General features: G+C 42.3%; 1 protein-coding gene across 1 annotated transcript; it reads left to right on the top strand.

Moving 5' to 3' along the window:
* The first annotated feature begins 1179 nt into the window (after positions 1-1179).
* Positions 1180-2142, top strand: LOC142440385 (olfactory receptor 14C36-like). The gene has a single exon (XM_075542839.1). It carries the CDS (start codon positions 1180-1182, stop codon positions 2140-2142), a length of 963 nt encoding a protein of 320 aa, XP_075398954.1.
* Positions 2143-16797: the final 14655 nt, after the last annotated feature.

Genomic DNA, 16797 nt, shown 5'->3' with positions numbered 1-16797 from the left:
GTGAATAACGTAAACTATGTATGGTAGCCAAAATACATTAAACCCAGTGCAATTCTGATTCACTTGGTTAATTATGGCTTATGAGATAAATAAGAATAAAAATCACCCATTAAAAATGTAATGAAATATTTTACAAAATAGCAGATAAAAATTAAATGTCCAAATGAAACAATAATTTCTTAGTTGTTAATATGAATAAATATATATTTCCTATAGAAAAAGATTATCAAAAAGGAATAATTCTTCAGGGAACATTCCAAATGAAATAGAAAATGTTAGTGGTGGAAATGGAGAAAATAATAATATTTTTTCTTATTCTACTTTCTGTCCATATAGGTTCATCAATCCTGGATTTCACATACTAAACACGGAAATGCATATAATACAACTTCAACAGGGTGACCTCTATTGACATAACACCTCTAAGATACACTGTTATGAATGAACAAACACCAAACAAAAAATACAAACGAAAAATATAGAAAAATTTAGAAGTAGAATAAGGGACTCATGTACAGGTGGGTACAGTTCGGGGGATGGGAGGAAAGAGAGACAATGTTAAGATGTCCAAGTAGAAAAAGAATTGTTGAAAACTGACTTTGGTAGTAATTGTAAATTTAACTTGACTTGATTGAAATACTGAATGATATGCTACATATATTCCATCCCAAGTAATTAAAATACTAATGATATTTGCATCAGTAAAGAAAATTAACTAAAATTATTCATAAAACATGGGATATATTTATAAAGCTTTTTCATACTATATATGTACTGAATTTTGGTCACCAAATAAGTATATACTGAATATGCTCTACTAATATATATATATATGTATATAAATTGAAATTTTCTATGGTGATTCAATAAATCTGCCAGCCCCTCTTTTGATGTTTGACTCCCAATACTACATACTCTTCATTGATAAGAGTGTAAATCAGCATGAGCATAATTTATTTTGCTCCACTTATAAATAATTTATATGAGGAAATATATTAAGAATCACAAATTAATGTAATGCAATTTTATACTATGAAATGTCACATATAGGAAATATAGTGGAAAATGGGGATCAGTGAATATATTTATTATAAATTTTTTCCTCCTTGGATTTTTCTTATTTTGTCTTTAGGAAATTTTTACATGTGTTTATCAAAATCTTAAAGAAATTATACTACAATGCCTAACTCTACCATAGTGACCGAATTTCTGCTTACAGGATTTTCTGATGTGTGGGAGTTCAGAGTCTTGCACACAATGTTATTTTTACTAATGTACTTGGCTACTCTCACAGGGAATCTTCTCATTGTCACAGTAATCACTGTTGACCAAAGACTTCATACTCCCATGTATTTCTTTATTCTGAATCTGTCTGTATTGGACATGTGTTATATTTCTGTGACTGTACCAAAGGCGTGTGTCATCTTCCTGCTAAACAACAGGGTGATTTCCATAGTTGGATGTGCAGCTCAGATTTTCCTCGTGGTGTTATGTGCTTATGCAGAGTTGCTGCTGCTCACCATCATGGCCCGTGACCGCTATGTGGCCATCTGCCAGCCGCTCCACTACCATGTGATCATGACCCCACGAGTCTGTCTCCAAATGACATTGGCCTCTGTGCTCAGTGGTATGGTCTACGCAGGTGTGCACACTGGGAACACATTCCATTTGTCCTTCTGTCATTCTAATGTGGTTCATCAGTTTTTCTGTGATATCCCCTCTCTGCTGAAGCTCTCCTGCTCTGATACCTTAACCAATGAAATTGCAATTTTTGTCTCAGCAACAATAGTCGCTGGTGGCTCCTTTTCCTTCATCACCATGTCTTATATTCACATATTTTTTACTGTGCTCAAGTTTCCGACCAGAAGAGAACGAAGAAAGGCCTTTTCCACCTGTGTCCCCCACATCCTCATTTTCTTAGTCTTCATCACCTCTGCTTCTGCTGTGAATGTGAAGCCAACCTTCAGCTCCCCTCTGACCCAGGACATGGTCATTTCTGTGTTTTACTCTGTAGTTCCTCCTTTCTTGAATCCTGTCATCTACACTCTTAGAAACAAGCAGATAAAGGAGGCTATTAGGAAAGTTATGAGAAGAACACTCACTTCATTCAGGAAAATTATCACTATATCAATACTTTCCTAATGTGATTGTAAGAGGTGACAGTGGTTTAAAGTTAATATTCTCTTCCCGTCCTAACTTTAGATGACAAGGCTCAGATTGCAGTTAACTACCCTTGAATTTATTGCTAGGAATGAAATAATAGCACATACGTGATCTTGTTTTACCTAAAATAAATAGACATTATGGCACTTCACTGCCACAACCTTGTATATTTTGCTAAATATATATCTCCATGTGTTATCTTTTCAATATAGAGTTCAAAGGCGTTTTGTAGCTTAATATTTACCTGCTAGACTAATAAGCAAAATATCTCCGTTCTAAACTTTCAAACAGTTCATGAAAAAAAGAACCTGGCAATCTTATCTTGTAAACATCACTGACCTTCACTCCCTCTGTAGGGTTAGTGAGACAGCATTAACATTATGGTCATGAATATCTACAGAATTTAATAACAGATAAGCTATATTAGCTTTGTTTGACTTCTATATGCCATAAAACATACAATCTAACAATGTGTTATAGTTTACAATTGCCATGGAGTCAGTTTTGACTCAGAACTCTTGTGAAAATGTCGACCTGCCTCAGGATGTTTTCATAATTGTAGAACTTTCCTGTCTGTAAACTTTAATGAAGTAGATATTAGATTTTATGCTGTGTAGCTGCTGGATGGGTCCAAGCTGCCAACATAGCCTGTTTGTTCATTAGCAGTTCAAAGATTTAGTCATTAGAACCAAAATGACTCCTAATCTTATATTTAAAGTAATACTAACAGTGATCAAATTAACATCTAAGTTTGTCATAAAATAAGAGTTTACAAGGCAAGAAGGCTGTTTGTAAGAGAAATTAATTGTACCTTCCAATCCTTTCCATAAGTTCCAAAAGCTAAATTTAAATGATAAAAACTTTTATTAAAAGCATTATTTTTAAGCTAGGTGAATTGGTTTCTTATTCATGTTATTGTCTGGTGCCATCAGGTTGGCTCCCACCCATAACGACCCTGCCCACTACAGAATGAAACACTACACAGTCCTCTGCCATCTTCACAATAATTCCTAGGCCTGATCCCATTGACGCAGCCACTATGTCAATCCATTGCGTTGAGACCATTCTCTTTTTCATTGCCCTTCCACGTTACCAAGCATGAAGATCTTCTCCAGGACTGGTCTCTACTGACAATATGTCCAAATTATGCAAAATGAAATATTTCCACCCTTGCTTCTAAGGGGCATCTATTTTGCTTCTTCAAATGCAGATTGGTTTGTCTTTTATAAGGTCCAGAAATATAGTAGAAAAATCAATGCATTTGAAATGTGGTGCTAGAGATGAATCCTGAAAATAACAAGAATTGCTAAAAGAACAAACAGATCTGTCCTTACTCATAACAACCTTCTCTCTATCAGAAGGAAGCACTTCCCAGTCATACACCATCTTCATAATTATTACTTAGCTTAAGTCTATTGCTATATTCATGTGTCAGTGTGTCAGTCACCTTTTTAGCGTCTTCCTCCTTGCATTTTCTTCTATCGACATTATACTCAATCATCTTGCCCAACACTATAATTGAAATGCTCTAATTCTTTCTGTCTTCTTTATGCCTTGTTCAGATTGCATATTCACACCGAATACTAATTCAACTATTATGTAAATAATAGCATGTTAAACATTGGTATGTTTAGGAAAAGTATGGTTAAATATTATTTCTTAGAAGTTAATTAAACTCCCTCTCCCAAGAAAACAAAATTGAGATACATTTGACACTTTATTTTGCTTAGTGCTTGTTTCCATAATTTCTCTTTCTAAAAATGATTCTAATACGTATTCTTGAAATGTTAAAATAGCAATATATGAAAATATATTTTATACATAGAGAGAGTTTGCTCACATTAAAAGGACTCATTATTCTTACAGTACAGTTCAGGTTTGTTACTTATATTATCTGCTGTATGGAAACAGTGTTTGCCATATTTAATTAATAGTTTTCAAATCATATACATATTATGTCTTGATTTTAAGTTTGAAAGATAATTAATTTCATTTTTTACTATAAAATAAATTATAATGGGACCCTATGAAGAGAGTAGATGGAAATATGGGAAATAGGTAGAAACACAGGAATATATTGGTTGACATGACCAATCACAGTTTCTGACATAAGAGGAGAAATGGGAAAGCAAACAAATGTGGTAGTTGTATAATCTGTTGTCAATTTGAGACTTAAGAGTGAAAGGGTGGAGGTTAGCCTGTCAATCCAGTTGCAGCTTCATGACCGCATTTGGAGGAGATAAAGTGATAGTCAACAGAAGGCGGGACACAAGTTCTCCTGAGAGACGTTCCTGTTAAGAAGACCCATGGAGCTATGTTAGAGCCCTGCAATTGATGGAGCCAAGTGAAGACTCATGCCAGCGCTGAGATGCTTCTACAACCACCACTTCAGCATCATTGCATATGCTTCATGAATCTGAAGAGGAATTTATAGATTGGTATCAAACATATGGGCAATTAATGGACTTATGGAATCGATCTGTGCTGGGATATTTGCTCAATATCCAATTGCTCTTACATACAAGTCTCTTTCTTATACACATATGCCTGTCCATGAAATTGTTTCTGTAGTCTACCCAGACTAACATTTTATGTTACTTTGGGGGTGGGACATTAGAGAAAAGAATCATAAAGATGGAGAGTGATTGTTTGTTTGACTTAGTTTTCTTCTTTGGCTAATAAGAAGTCAGACAAGGGTATGTGGCTTATTGAGGCTGTTTTCAGGAAAGAACATGGGAAGTTAATGTTTTCATGATTTTGTTTGGTTACAGTCTTTGGTTTATTCCTGAGTGAAATGGCAACAATGAATGTGATTAATGGATATTTGTAGTGTATGGGACAAAAGCACCTCTTGAATTTCTCAGAGATTCTTAGTGAAAATGACTGACAGAGGCCAAAATGGCTAACAGAAATCCTGGACCTGGGTTGAGGCCATCAGAAGCTTAATCCCATATTTTGTAATAATATAATAGTTTAGATAAGGATTGAGATAAACTAAATAATGATACGATAAACTTGACTATTGTAAGAATTGATTTTAGTATCTGATTCTACTTTGTTTATGCTGATTTATTTTACTTATTTTTATTATATTTTTAAATGGATGGAAATGATTACTGCGGAGTGTGAAAATAGAGAGCTTGTTGTAAGCCCACTGGTCTTCAGCCAATAAAATCAGATTGTTAAATGGGTTTAGGACATGTCTGCAAAGAAGGCTCTGCAACGATAAACCCCACCCAGTGTTTTGGAGTACTCAGGACATTTGCATTCTAACAGCCTTGTCTAGGTGACTGTTGAAAGTTTGGGGTGGGGGTGAAATGAATTCTTTGTATTTCTGAATTTTGAACCATTGGTTTAGTTAGAAGCTGGAGAAACTCTGTAACCATGAAGAAAACTCCTCTGAATGTAAAAGGGCAGAATGTTAAAGGGAGCCTGTGGGCAGACTGGAATGCTTGCTATATGACCACCTAGATCCACTCATTGAGTGAAAGTGGGAGAAATGCAGCAATAAAGAGACAGGTTGAGTCTGGCCACTGACACCCATGGACCTGGTTTACAGGAATTAGAGCAAAAGATGGAGTTCATGACCTAGCACAGGGGGCTAGGTTTGTTGAGAATTTGTGATGGGACCATGGTCTAAAGGCAAAGTGACCTATGGAAACCCTGGTGAGGCTAGGTGAGGCAGCACACCTTGAGTGGACCAGAACCTGACCAGATGAAGAGAAGCTTGTTGAGCCTGTGAACTGGTGCATATTGCTGCAGATTTTATGGACAGCCTGTCTTGATTTGATTTGCTTCTGCATGTGGACTCACAAGATTCCACACGGAAAGACAATTCTTCACATCAAAGAATATGATTTTCCCCTCAGAGTTATGTGTTGATGTGCGTGGTCATTATAGAAATTGGATACCCAATATTGAGAGAATAAAGACATGATATGACTGGAATACAAACTTTCATATGTGGGAGAATATATTCATAAGGTTATAGGATTAAGTTGTATGAGTTTATTTACTGCAATTGTTAGGCATAGGATATTTTTGTTTTTTCACTTGTAGAATGATACGTTTAAATAAAATGGTATTGTACATGAACTGGACAAGAACAACTCAGTTTCTGGTAAGAAGCAAGCACTTTCTTGAAGGGCAACCAAAAGAGAAAAAAGAACCCGTGCAGGGACCAGCGCCCCCCAAGAGAGGGAGAATGGCTGGTCTCCATCGTTCACAGACTTGAGTTTTTATAGTGTGCGGTAAACAATGGGGGCTTTTCAGCTGTGCGAGCAAGCAAGCAAGAACAGAAGCAGATTTTGCAGTTAGCTTTGACATTTTAAAACTTTTATTTTCTTCGAGATAGATGTGTGGCCTTATCTTGCAGCTGCTATTTTCTGGCAAATGTTTGCTTGACCTTAACCTCAGGGGAATTTCCATAGCTTGACACAAAATGGAGACTGATACAAGATGGTTCCACTCAGGCTAACTAGCACATTCCTCCCTGTGGTTGTTACACTTGTGAATCTTCCTGTTGCAAGTGTTCATAGTGCTGTGCCGGAGGCTCACCCTGGGCTAGCCACTTATATGATTTACTAAGTACTAACAACTTGACAGATTGTGCTTGGTCTTGTACAAACTGCACTAATTTATTGATGATTAGTGAGCACAAGTTATTCCTGTTAAAAGCAAAAGCATATGGCCTGCTAGGCAGGAGAATAGGGTGGTGAGTCATGGAGACCAACTAAATATTTGCTGGTACCAACTTTCTTGGCTTTTTCTGTTTTCTTATTGCTCACTTAATCTTTTTCTGACTAAAGTTAAGCTATTTTTGATTATCCCGGAATGGTTGGCATAAAAGCAGCAAGTTTCACCCAGAGCCAAACAAAGATCCAATCCTTGCCTGTTTGTAATACTACTTCAGCGAGGGAATTGAGGGATTTTTCCCGATAACTGACAAACTTCTCTAAATCAAGTAAATCATTATCAATTTGCTGATTTAGAATTTTATCATTTTCATTTCCTTGTATTAAGGCCGCCGTGTCTACTGATGCAGACCAAGCTACACCTAGTCCCACAAGTAAAGGAACCAATATGGGGGCTCTTTTGACTCTGGAATAAGTGTTAAAATGCTGCCACCCAGCTACCCAGGAATACAGAAACACTTGGGGTAAAATATGAACTAATATAAAAAGTCCAGTGTGGTTAGAGGCGAGTAAGGTTGTAGACAACAAGTGGGAGTGATTCCAGTAGAACAAGTAAACCGCATCCCTGGTGGGGCTGCTAAAGAAAGGGTTCCTTGGAACTGGGTATAACAGAAACACTGGCACAATACTGACTATCCCGTTGGGTTTACCAGCTGGTTTGGAAAGGGTGTCCTTCCCCTTGTAACTCATCCAGGGTTAGGGTAGACGTTCCCTGGCTTCCTTCCACCTGCACACACTACTGTTATTATTATAATCAACAGTGTGATGTTGGCTACTGAGGAGGTATCCTTAGATCCAATTCCTACAACGTAGGGTGGTGCTGGGTTAAGACATAGCCAACAATCGCCAGTGAAGTTTGAGTTAGTAGCATTTATAAAAGCCAAAAAGGTGTCTAGGTTTTTTTTTAATTCTGCTGACACGGCGGGGGGGAGGAGAGGGGGCAGGAGGGGGAAGGTTTCTTTGGCTTCCTCAGGCTCTGGGCTATGCTTGGAGGTTGCTCCAGAAGTATAAGTCCTGGTAACATGAGGCAGCGGCGTGGGCCTGGGTTTTTCAGGAGGAGGATTTAGAACCTCATTGAGTCCAATAGGCTGGGCAGGTTTTGTCGGAGCAAGCCTCTTTTGAATCATAGCTATAACACCAGGATCTGGTCCACTGAAATAGAATCTAACTCCTCAGATTTTTCCAGTTACCCATTCTGTTGATTGGTGGTTTCATAAATTGCCACTTTATGGGGTTGCAAGCCCCTACATAGCATACAGACCAGTGATAATGTCCTTTGCTCAAAAATGGGAATAAGTATCTTTGTGGTGAGGCTCCCAGCTCGCAGCCCCCATAGTTTCACATCCCCACTCGGCACAATAAAACTTGGTGTTAGGCTGGCATGAAGGGTCACCGTTGGCTGGGCAGGCGTATATATCTGTTGTTTGCAACAACCATTCTATCCCTGAATCCACACACCCATAAACTCCTTTAAAGGACAACTCCCCACAACCCCATAGCCATAATGTGAAATGGGGTCAATTGCTATTTTTTGCTTAAGCAGGGTACATAAATCAAATTCAAATGTGGGGGCAAGCACAGTAGGTGCTGGTGCTTAAGACAGTGACAGTAGTAAAGTATGTCGGGGTCCAAATGTATGGTTGTGGTCGATGGGGGTTGGTGTTGACCCCGATATTACACAGCAGGATTAGTTCAATTAGGAAAGCTTCCACAGCTTTACCTTCAATGGGTTGTCTGTTTTCTGTATGGTCCATTGCTTGGGGACATGCCCCACCATGGTTTTCTTCACTTGGGTGTAGTGGATCCATGGCAACTTGCCTGCATCCTTTACCACAATGGAAGTGGTAAGAATTACCTGGTATGGCCCAGTCCACCTTGACTTGAGTGCAGAGGTCTTGCGCCACTTGACCCAGCCCCAGTCGCTGAGGTCAGGTCATGGAAGGGACTCAATCCTTGTGACTGCTCCGATCTGGGATATCCTGCGGTGTCTGGATGGTGGAGGCGGTGCAACAAGGCATTGTTAGTGTTGTGAATTTCCTGCACAGCCTGTATAGACCTTAATAGTTCAATATTAATAAGGTGATCCAACTATTTCAGTCCAATGCTAGGTAGTATAGGAGGGGGTCTACCATACATAATTTCATAAGGCGCAAGGTTTTCAAGGTCAGGGGTGCAACGGATATGCTATAAAGCAAAAGGCAAAAGCCTTACCTACTTCTCGCCAGTTTCTGTGCATAATTGAGCTAATACTTCCTTAAGGTTCTATTCAATCTCTCCACTTGACCTGAGCTTTGAGGCTCATTATCTCAATGGAGCTTCCAGGTAATACATAAAATTTTGCTTATAATTTAGAAATTTGTGCCATGAAGGCAGGGCCATTATCAGAGCCAATGCTCCAGGGAATGCCCAATCTAGGGAGGATCTCAGTTAACAGCAGCTTGCATACCACGGTAGCCGTTCCTGCCTTGGTTGGGAAAGCCTCTTTGCAACCAGAGAAGGTATCTACAAAGACCAGTAAATATTTATAACCATACAGTCCTGGGTATACATCAGTAAAGTCCACTTCTCAGTATTGACCGGGGGCAATGTCCTCGCTCTCGTGCCTGGGGTGACTGGTGTGTTCTGTGGGGGTGCAGGTGAGACATTTTTTGGTCGTTGACTGTGTCCACTCTTTAAGATTTAGAATTCTGTATTGTTTAGATCGGTACAAGTACAGTTTGGTTCCTCCCAAATGGGCAGTCTGATGCAACTGATCCACCAATTCCCTGCCAATCGCCTCAGGGACCAGCGTGCGGTGATCAGGGAGAATCAGCCACCCATCAGGGTTTCAACACAAGCTATTTGACCAGCCTTTTTGCTCACTGTTGTGCCAGTTTCCATTCCTGATTTGAGTAGCAGGGGCGAGTAGGCAGGTTTGAGTGCAACAAGGTAAGAGGCCGCTTACCTTATGCTTGTGCCAGTCCCATTCCTGGCCTTGGTGATGCCAGTGCTGCCTTCTTGGCTGCCTGGTCAGTCAGGTTGTTGCCTCTGATCCCCTTTGAGTGCCCTCTTTGATGGTCCTTGCAGTGGATTATAGTGAGACGCTTAGGCTCCCACGAGGCTAGAAGGAGGTCTTGTATTTCAGGCTTGTGCTTAGTGTCCTCTCCTGCGGAGGTTAGCAGCCCCCTATCTTGATAAGGGCTCCGTGTAAGTGTGCAGTAGCTAAAGAATCATGGCGATCTGCCCATATTTTGACGGACTTTCCTTTTCCCAGCTTGAGTGCCTGTGTCAGGGCGAAAAGTTCTGCCTTTTGGGTTGAGGTCCCCAGGGAGAGGGAGGTGGACCACAGTACGTCAGTTTCCGTGGTGACCGCAGCTCCTGCCTGCCGGATGCCATCATGTACGAAGCTGCTGCCATCTGAGAAGAGCTCCAGGTCTGCAGACGTCAGGGCTACATCAGTTATGTCTGGCTGGATTTGGAGATAGTTTCCAAGGTCTCCACACAGTTGTGGAATGGCTCCTCCCCAGCCTCGTCCGGCAGCAGGGTTGTGGGGTTGAGGGTAGCTGTTTTGGAGAACTGGAGACGGTGCGGATTGAGTAACAGTACCTGGTACTGGAGCATACGGCATTTGTCATCCAGCGGTCAGGAAAGATTTTTAGCCGTCTCTAGACTGAGTGTACTCCTGTGACTGTAATATCCTGGCCCAGCGTGAGCTTTGAAGCTTCTTTTACCAGCATTGCAATGGTCACTATGGCTCACATACATCCAGGCCAGCCAGCGGCAACTAGTCCAGCTTTTTAGATAGGTAGACTATGGGTCTTCTCCATGGTCCTAGGCACTTCGTAAGGATTCCCTTGGTACCCCGTTAACTTCTGCCACAAAAAGTTCAAATGGTTTATGCAGGTCAGGAAGAGCCAAGGCTGGGGCTGACAAGAGGGACCATTACAACTTTTCAAAGGTGACCTCCAGCTCAGGGGATTTTGTTACTTCCTGCCTTCTCCTCTGGTGCTTTCATACAGGGGTTTGGTGATGTCTGCAAAACCAAGTATCCACAAACGGCAATATCCTACCACACCCAAGAATTCACGTACTTGCGTTTAGTCTCTGGGAAGGTTATGTGTAGGACTGCGTTGATTCTGCTGGCAGACAATTTTCTCTGTCCTGCCTGGAGCTGATATCCCAAGTACATGGCCATGTGATGCATAATTGTGCTTTCTTTGCTGATACCCAGTACCCCAGGAGGGTCAGGTGCTGAAGTAGTTTCTTGGTTGCTTCCTGGCAACTCTTTTTTTTTTTTTTTGGCAGCTGTTAGCAGGAGGTCATCTACATACTGCAACAAGGTCACTTGGGGATTGTTGATTCTGAATTCCTGGAGGTCCTGATTCAGTGCCTCCCCAAAAAGGCCTGGAGAATTTTTGAATCCTTGGACAAACCAAGTCCAGGTTAATTGACCACTGAAATCTCCTAGTGGATCAACCCATTCAAAGGCAAAAATGGGCTGACTAAGAAAAGAAAGCATCCTTTAAATCCAACACTGAATATCAAGTATGCCCAGGGGGCAAAAGGCTAAGCAAGGTGTAGGGGCTAGGCACCACTGGATGAATAGTGACTAACCGGGCATTGACTTCCCTGAGTTCCTGTGGTTGTCTGAAGTCACTGGTTTCTGATTTTCAAAGTGAGAGCAGGGGTGTATTCCAGGGCGAGTGGCAGGGCACCAGAATACCTGCCTCTCTCAACCAGTTGATGTGGTGAGATATACCTTCCTGGGCTTCCTTGGACAGTGGATATTGCCGAATTCTGAGGGGACTTGTGGTGCTGAGGAGCTGAGCAACCACTGCTGGCTGATGTTGGACCAATCCTGGGGGATTGTATTTAGCCCACAGCTCTGGGATGGTTTTTATCCACTGAATTAACAGTTCCAGGAGCCTGAAGTTGGCTCTGATGTGAGAACAGAATATATTCTTCAGATAATTGAACAGATACTGTAAGTTGAGGTACCAGTTTTTCAGTTGGGTTCATTTTCACAGATACTGCTTTCTCCGTGGAGTTAAATAAAATGACGGTATGTAATTTTTGTAACAAATCCTGCCCCAGTAATGGATCAGGCATGACCAAGAAGGAATGGGTGATTGTGCCACGGGCTAAGTCAGTGACCCTGGCTGTAGTCCACAGATAGGCATTAGGCTTTCTGGTCAGTGCAGCAATAGGAATTTTTGTCGAGGACAGAGTCCCTTGAGTCTCTTTCAATACGGATAAGGTTGCACCAGTATCCACTAAGAAGTTTACTGGGATCCCCCTTCATTTAAAGGTAGCCTGGACTCCTGGGGGCCTGAATTTTTGCACCCCTGATGGCCCTGGTCATCACCTTGGCTTAGTAAAACTGGAACTTCCCCAATGTCTTTTTGTAACTTCTCTGGGCAGTTTTTTTTTCCCAGTGTCCTATGTGTTTGCAATAAGCACGCTGGATTTTGGGAGCGTGAACTTCTGGTTATCTGGCCTGTTTTTACTCCCTCCCTTATGAAAAACATTATTTTTTATTTTTATCTTCTTCTTTAAAAGCAGCCACCATGATTTTAGCGATCTGTCATATAGCAGTTACTGGTGGAGCCTCCTTGTTGTTATAAACTTTTTGGGCTATCTCTATTAATTCACTAAAATTTTTCCCCTCAAACCCATCAAGCTTCTGAAGTTTTTTTTCACAGGTCTGGGGCTGATTGAGCCACAAAAGCTATATTAATGGCCCTGCTGTTCTCAGGGGCCTCTGGGTCAACTGGGGTGTACAGCCTGTAAGCCTCCATGAGGTGTTGAAGAAAAGCGGCTGGTGACTCCTGTAGCCTTCTGCACTATCTCAATCACCTTAGACAGATTAATAGGCTTTTTAGCAGGCCCCTGGATGTCCTGCAAAAGAAATTGGCTAAACTTTATCAGGGCTTCCCTGCCCTGCACGGTGTTGGGTCCCATGACAGATTCCGTGTTGGAAACAAAGCTTCCTGTAAATGCTGCGCAGCCACTGGCTGTCTGTCTGCCCCAAGTAGAATCTTATGGATTTCCCTCTGGATTCTCCCCATTCTTCTGCCGTGAAGAGAACCTGTAGAAGTTGCTGACAATCATCCCACGTGGGCTGGTGGATATGAAAAATAGTCTCCAAAAAGGAGACTAAGCCTTGGGGCTTATCAGAGAAGGACAGGTTTTGTTGCTTCCAGTTGTAAAGGTCATTGGTGGAGAAAGGGACATAAACCATGAAAGGAACTGCTTGGTCCACCCCGAGTAGAGGAACAGTTGTCTCAAGGGAAAAATACTGACCGGGATTTCAGCAGGCTTGCCCTGCTTGCCTACTGCCTCAGCATATACATCCATCGTCGCCCCCCCACCCCCTCCACCCCCATCCAGGTGTGGGGAGGACTGAATGGGGTAGGTTCGGTAGTACCAGGTGCTGAGCCTGCCCCAGCAGGTGGGTATGGAGGAAGAAATAGAGCAGGGGGCCCAGATGCCTCAAGGGGGGATTGTGGTGGGTGAAGGGTTTCAATCTCCCCTTCAGCACTCTGGAGGACAGGGTAAAGTCACTGGGGCTTCTTATTTTTCCTTGAGTCTCCTTTCCACTGCCATCAGGACCTGCTTGGGGGGAAGAAACTTCTGAATATACAAAGGAGAATTAGAGGCTATGTCAATCCACACATCTATGTAGGGGATTTGATCTGGGTGACCAGGTTTTCTGTAGACATATTTCCGCACCTGGTATAAAAGAGGTAGGGAAAGGGTGCCCGCTGACACTCCCACAACTCAATTTGTCTCACAAAAGGTCCTGAGACGAGATAACTATGTTTTAAATCTATAACTTAACATAGACCTTTTAGAAAAGTCAGAGAAATTATTCAAGAGGCACTGGAGTAGAGTGGACTCTGTCCCATGGTTTCACTTCGCCTGTTAAAAAAAATTAAACAACCATGGAATACAACTGGGAGCGCAAGCAAGCAACACACAGCCGAAAGCATCAATATACGAGAAACACAGGACTTAAACATATAAACACACAGTTGAAAACAACAATGTACAAAAATCATGGGACTTAAACATATAAAGAAAATAAGAATATGCCATCAAGAAGGCATCAGTTTAAAGATACAGGAGGACACAGAGACAGAAGTCTCTCTGGCCCTCTGGGAGTGCCCTAAAGTTGCGTCCAACAGAGCCTATCCTCCAAACCTCATTGTGCACACCAACCTGGTAGCGCTCTGGACACGATCCAACAACCAGGGCAGAGGACCATCTCTCCTAGGCCTTCCCCTAGTTGCGGCACAGGCTGAGGAGAACACCCATTCCGGGGTCTTGTCTGTCCTGCGAATGAACAACCTGGTCACCGGATCTCAGTGGAACCCCCAAAATATTGTACATGAACCGGACAAGAACAACTCAGTCTTTGGTAAGAAGCAAAACAGTTTATTTACCGGGGACAGAAAAGAGAAAAAAGAACCTGCGCAGGGACCAGCGCCCCTGGAAGAGTGGGAGAATGGCTGGTCTCCATTGCTCACAGACTTGGGTTTTTATAGGGTGGGGTAAACAATGGGGGCTTTTCAGGTGTGTGAGCAAGCAGGCAAGAAATGAAGCAGACTTTGCAGTTAGCCTTGACATTTTTTTAAACGTTTTCTAGGGACTCATTCAACTCTTATCACAATCCATACATATACGTACATCAATTGTATAAAGCACATCCGTACATTCTTTGCCCTCATCATTTTCAAAGCATTTGCTCTCCACTTAAGCCCTTTGCATCAAGTCCTCTTTTTACCCTCCCCCTACTAACCCCTTCCTCATGAGCCCTTGATAATTTATAAATTATTATTTTGTCATATCTTTTCCTGTCCGATGTCTCCCTTCACCCCATTTTCTGTTGTCTGTCTCCCAGGGAAGAAGTCACATGTAGATCCTTGTAATCAGTTACCTCTTTCCAACTCACTCACCCTCTACCCTCCCAGTATCACCCCTCACACCCCTGGTCCTGAAGGTATCATCTGCCCTGCATTTCCTGTGCCTTCAGCTCCTATATGCACCAGTGTACATTTTCTGCTCTATCCAGATTTGCAAGGTAGAATTCAGATCATGGTAGTTGGGAGGGAGAAGCAATTAGGAACTGGAGGAAAGCTGTAGTCTTCATTGGTGCTACATTACACACTGAATGACTCATCTCCTCCCCTATATACCTCTGCAAGGGACTCTCCAGCAGTTGATAAATGGGCTTTGGGTTTGCACTCTGCACTTCCCCCTTCATTCATTATGGTAAGATTTTTTTTTCTGATGGTGCCTTATACCTGATCCCTTCGACACCACGTGACCACCCAGGCTGGTGTGCTTCTTCCATGTGGGCTTTATTGTTTCTGAGCTAGATGGCCACTTGTTTACCTTCAAACCTTTAAGATCCCAGACACTGTCTCCTTTGATAGCCAGGCACCATCAGCTTTATTCACCACATTTGCTTATGCACCCGTTTGTCCTCGGCGATCCTATTATGGAGGTGTGAATCCAATGATACGAGTTTTTGTTCTTTGATGCCTGATAACATCCCTTTGGAACTACTTGATCACACAGGCTGGCATGTTCTTCCATGTGGGCTTTGTTGCTTCTGAGCTAGATGGCCACTTGTTTATCTTCAAGCCTTAAGACCCCGGACCTTATCTCTTTTGATAGCCGGGCACCATCAGCTTTCTTCACCACATTTGCTTGTTCACCAGCTTTGTCTTCAGCGGTTGAGTCGGGAGGGTGAGCATCATACAATGCCATTTTATTAGAAGAAAGTATTCATGCATTGAGGGATTGCTTGAGTAGAGGCCTAAGGTCCCTCTGCCACGCCACCCTAATACTAAACCTATAAATATAGGCACATAGATCTATTTCCCCATCCTCATATACATATTTGCATATATGCATGACTTTGTCTAGACCTTTATAAATGCCCTTTGCCTCCTAGCTCTTTCCTCTATTTCCCTTGACTCTCTTCCTGTCCCACTCCACTATCATGCTCCGTCCCCACCTGGGTTACAGCTACACCTCTTCTTTACCTTACCCTTGATCATTCCCTACCAGGCCTGCCACTCCCACCTCACCATCAATTTGGATCCCTTGTTGTTCCCTTGTCCCTGGGTTTGTTAGCAATGCTTCCTTACCCCCGACCTCCCCCTATCCCATGTCCCCCCGGAACTGTCAGTCCCATTGCTTTTCGTCCAGCCTGTTGATCCAGCCTATCTTATTTAGACAGACCTGTGGAGATAATAACATGCACAAACATAAGACAGAGGAAAACAAGGCAACAGTCTACAACAAACCACTGGAAAAAAAACCAAAACAAAACACATCAAGAAAGAAAAGCTTGTAGTTATTTCAAGGACCTTTTGTTGGCCTTTAGGAGTGTTTTCCAGTGCAGTGTGTTGAGGCAACACAACCTGGTCCCAAAGTCCACTTTCAGCATTCTCTGGGGACTTGCTGTTCTGCTGCACTCCCCTAGTGCTTTGCCTCTCGGTGTGGTGGGATCAGGATGAGCGTAAATCCCACACTGTGTCTCTGGTGCTATCCCTGCAGGGACATGGGTCAGTGAGGGGTGTCATGTCTCATAGTGGGGTCAGCCATGTGGTCCTTTCTCTGGACTGGCTGCTCTAATCAGCAACATCATCCTGACAGTCTGGTGTGCCAGGATGTGCTCCACACTCTCCTCCTCCATTTCATCTACTCCCGTTTGCTCCAATCAAATATGTCCTTCTCCTGGATCTGCAGAATCAATGTCGTTCTTTGAAATAAATTCTTCTGGTGGGAGGGGCATACCCTTGACATTTTAAAACTTTTTTTTTCTTTGAGATAGATGTGTGACCTTATCTTGTAGCTGCTGTTTTCTGACAAATGTTTTCTTGACCTTAACCTCAGGGGAATTTCCATAGCTTGATGCAAAATAGACACTGCTGCAACATGGTTCCAC

This window comes from Tenrec ecaudatus, chromosome 2 (genome assembly GCF_050624435.1).
Source record: "Tenrec ecaudatus isolate mTenEca1 chromosome 2, mTenEca1.hap1, whole genome shotgun sequence".
NCBI lineage: Eukaryota > Metazoa > Chordata > Mammalia > Afrosoricida > Tenrecidae > Tenrec > Tenrec ecaudatus.
This window is presented reverse-complemented; position numbering and strand designations above follow the sequence as displayed.

Excerpts from the sequence above, each read along its gene's own strand:
- LOC142440385 (XM_075542839.1), top strand. The coding sequence starts at position 1,180 with ATGCCTAACTCTACCATAGTGACCGAATTTCTGCTTACAGGATTTTCT.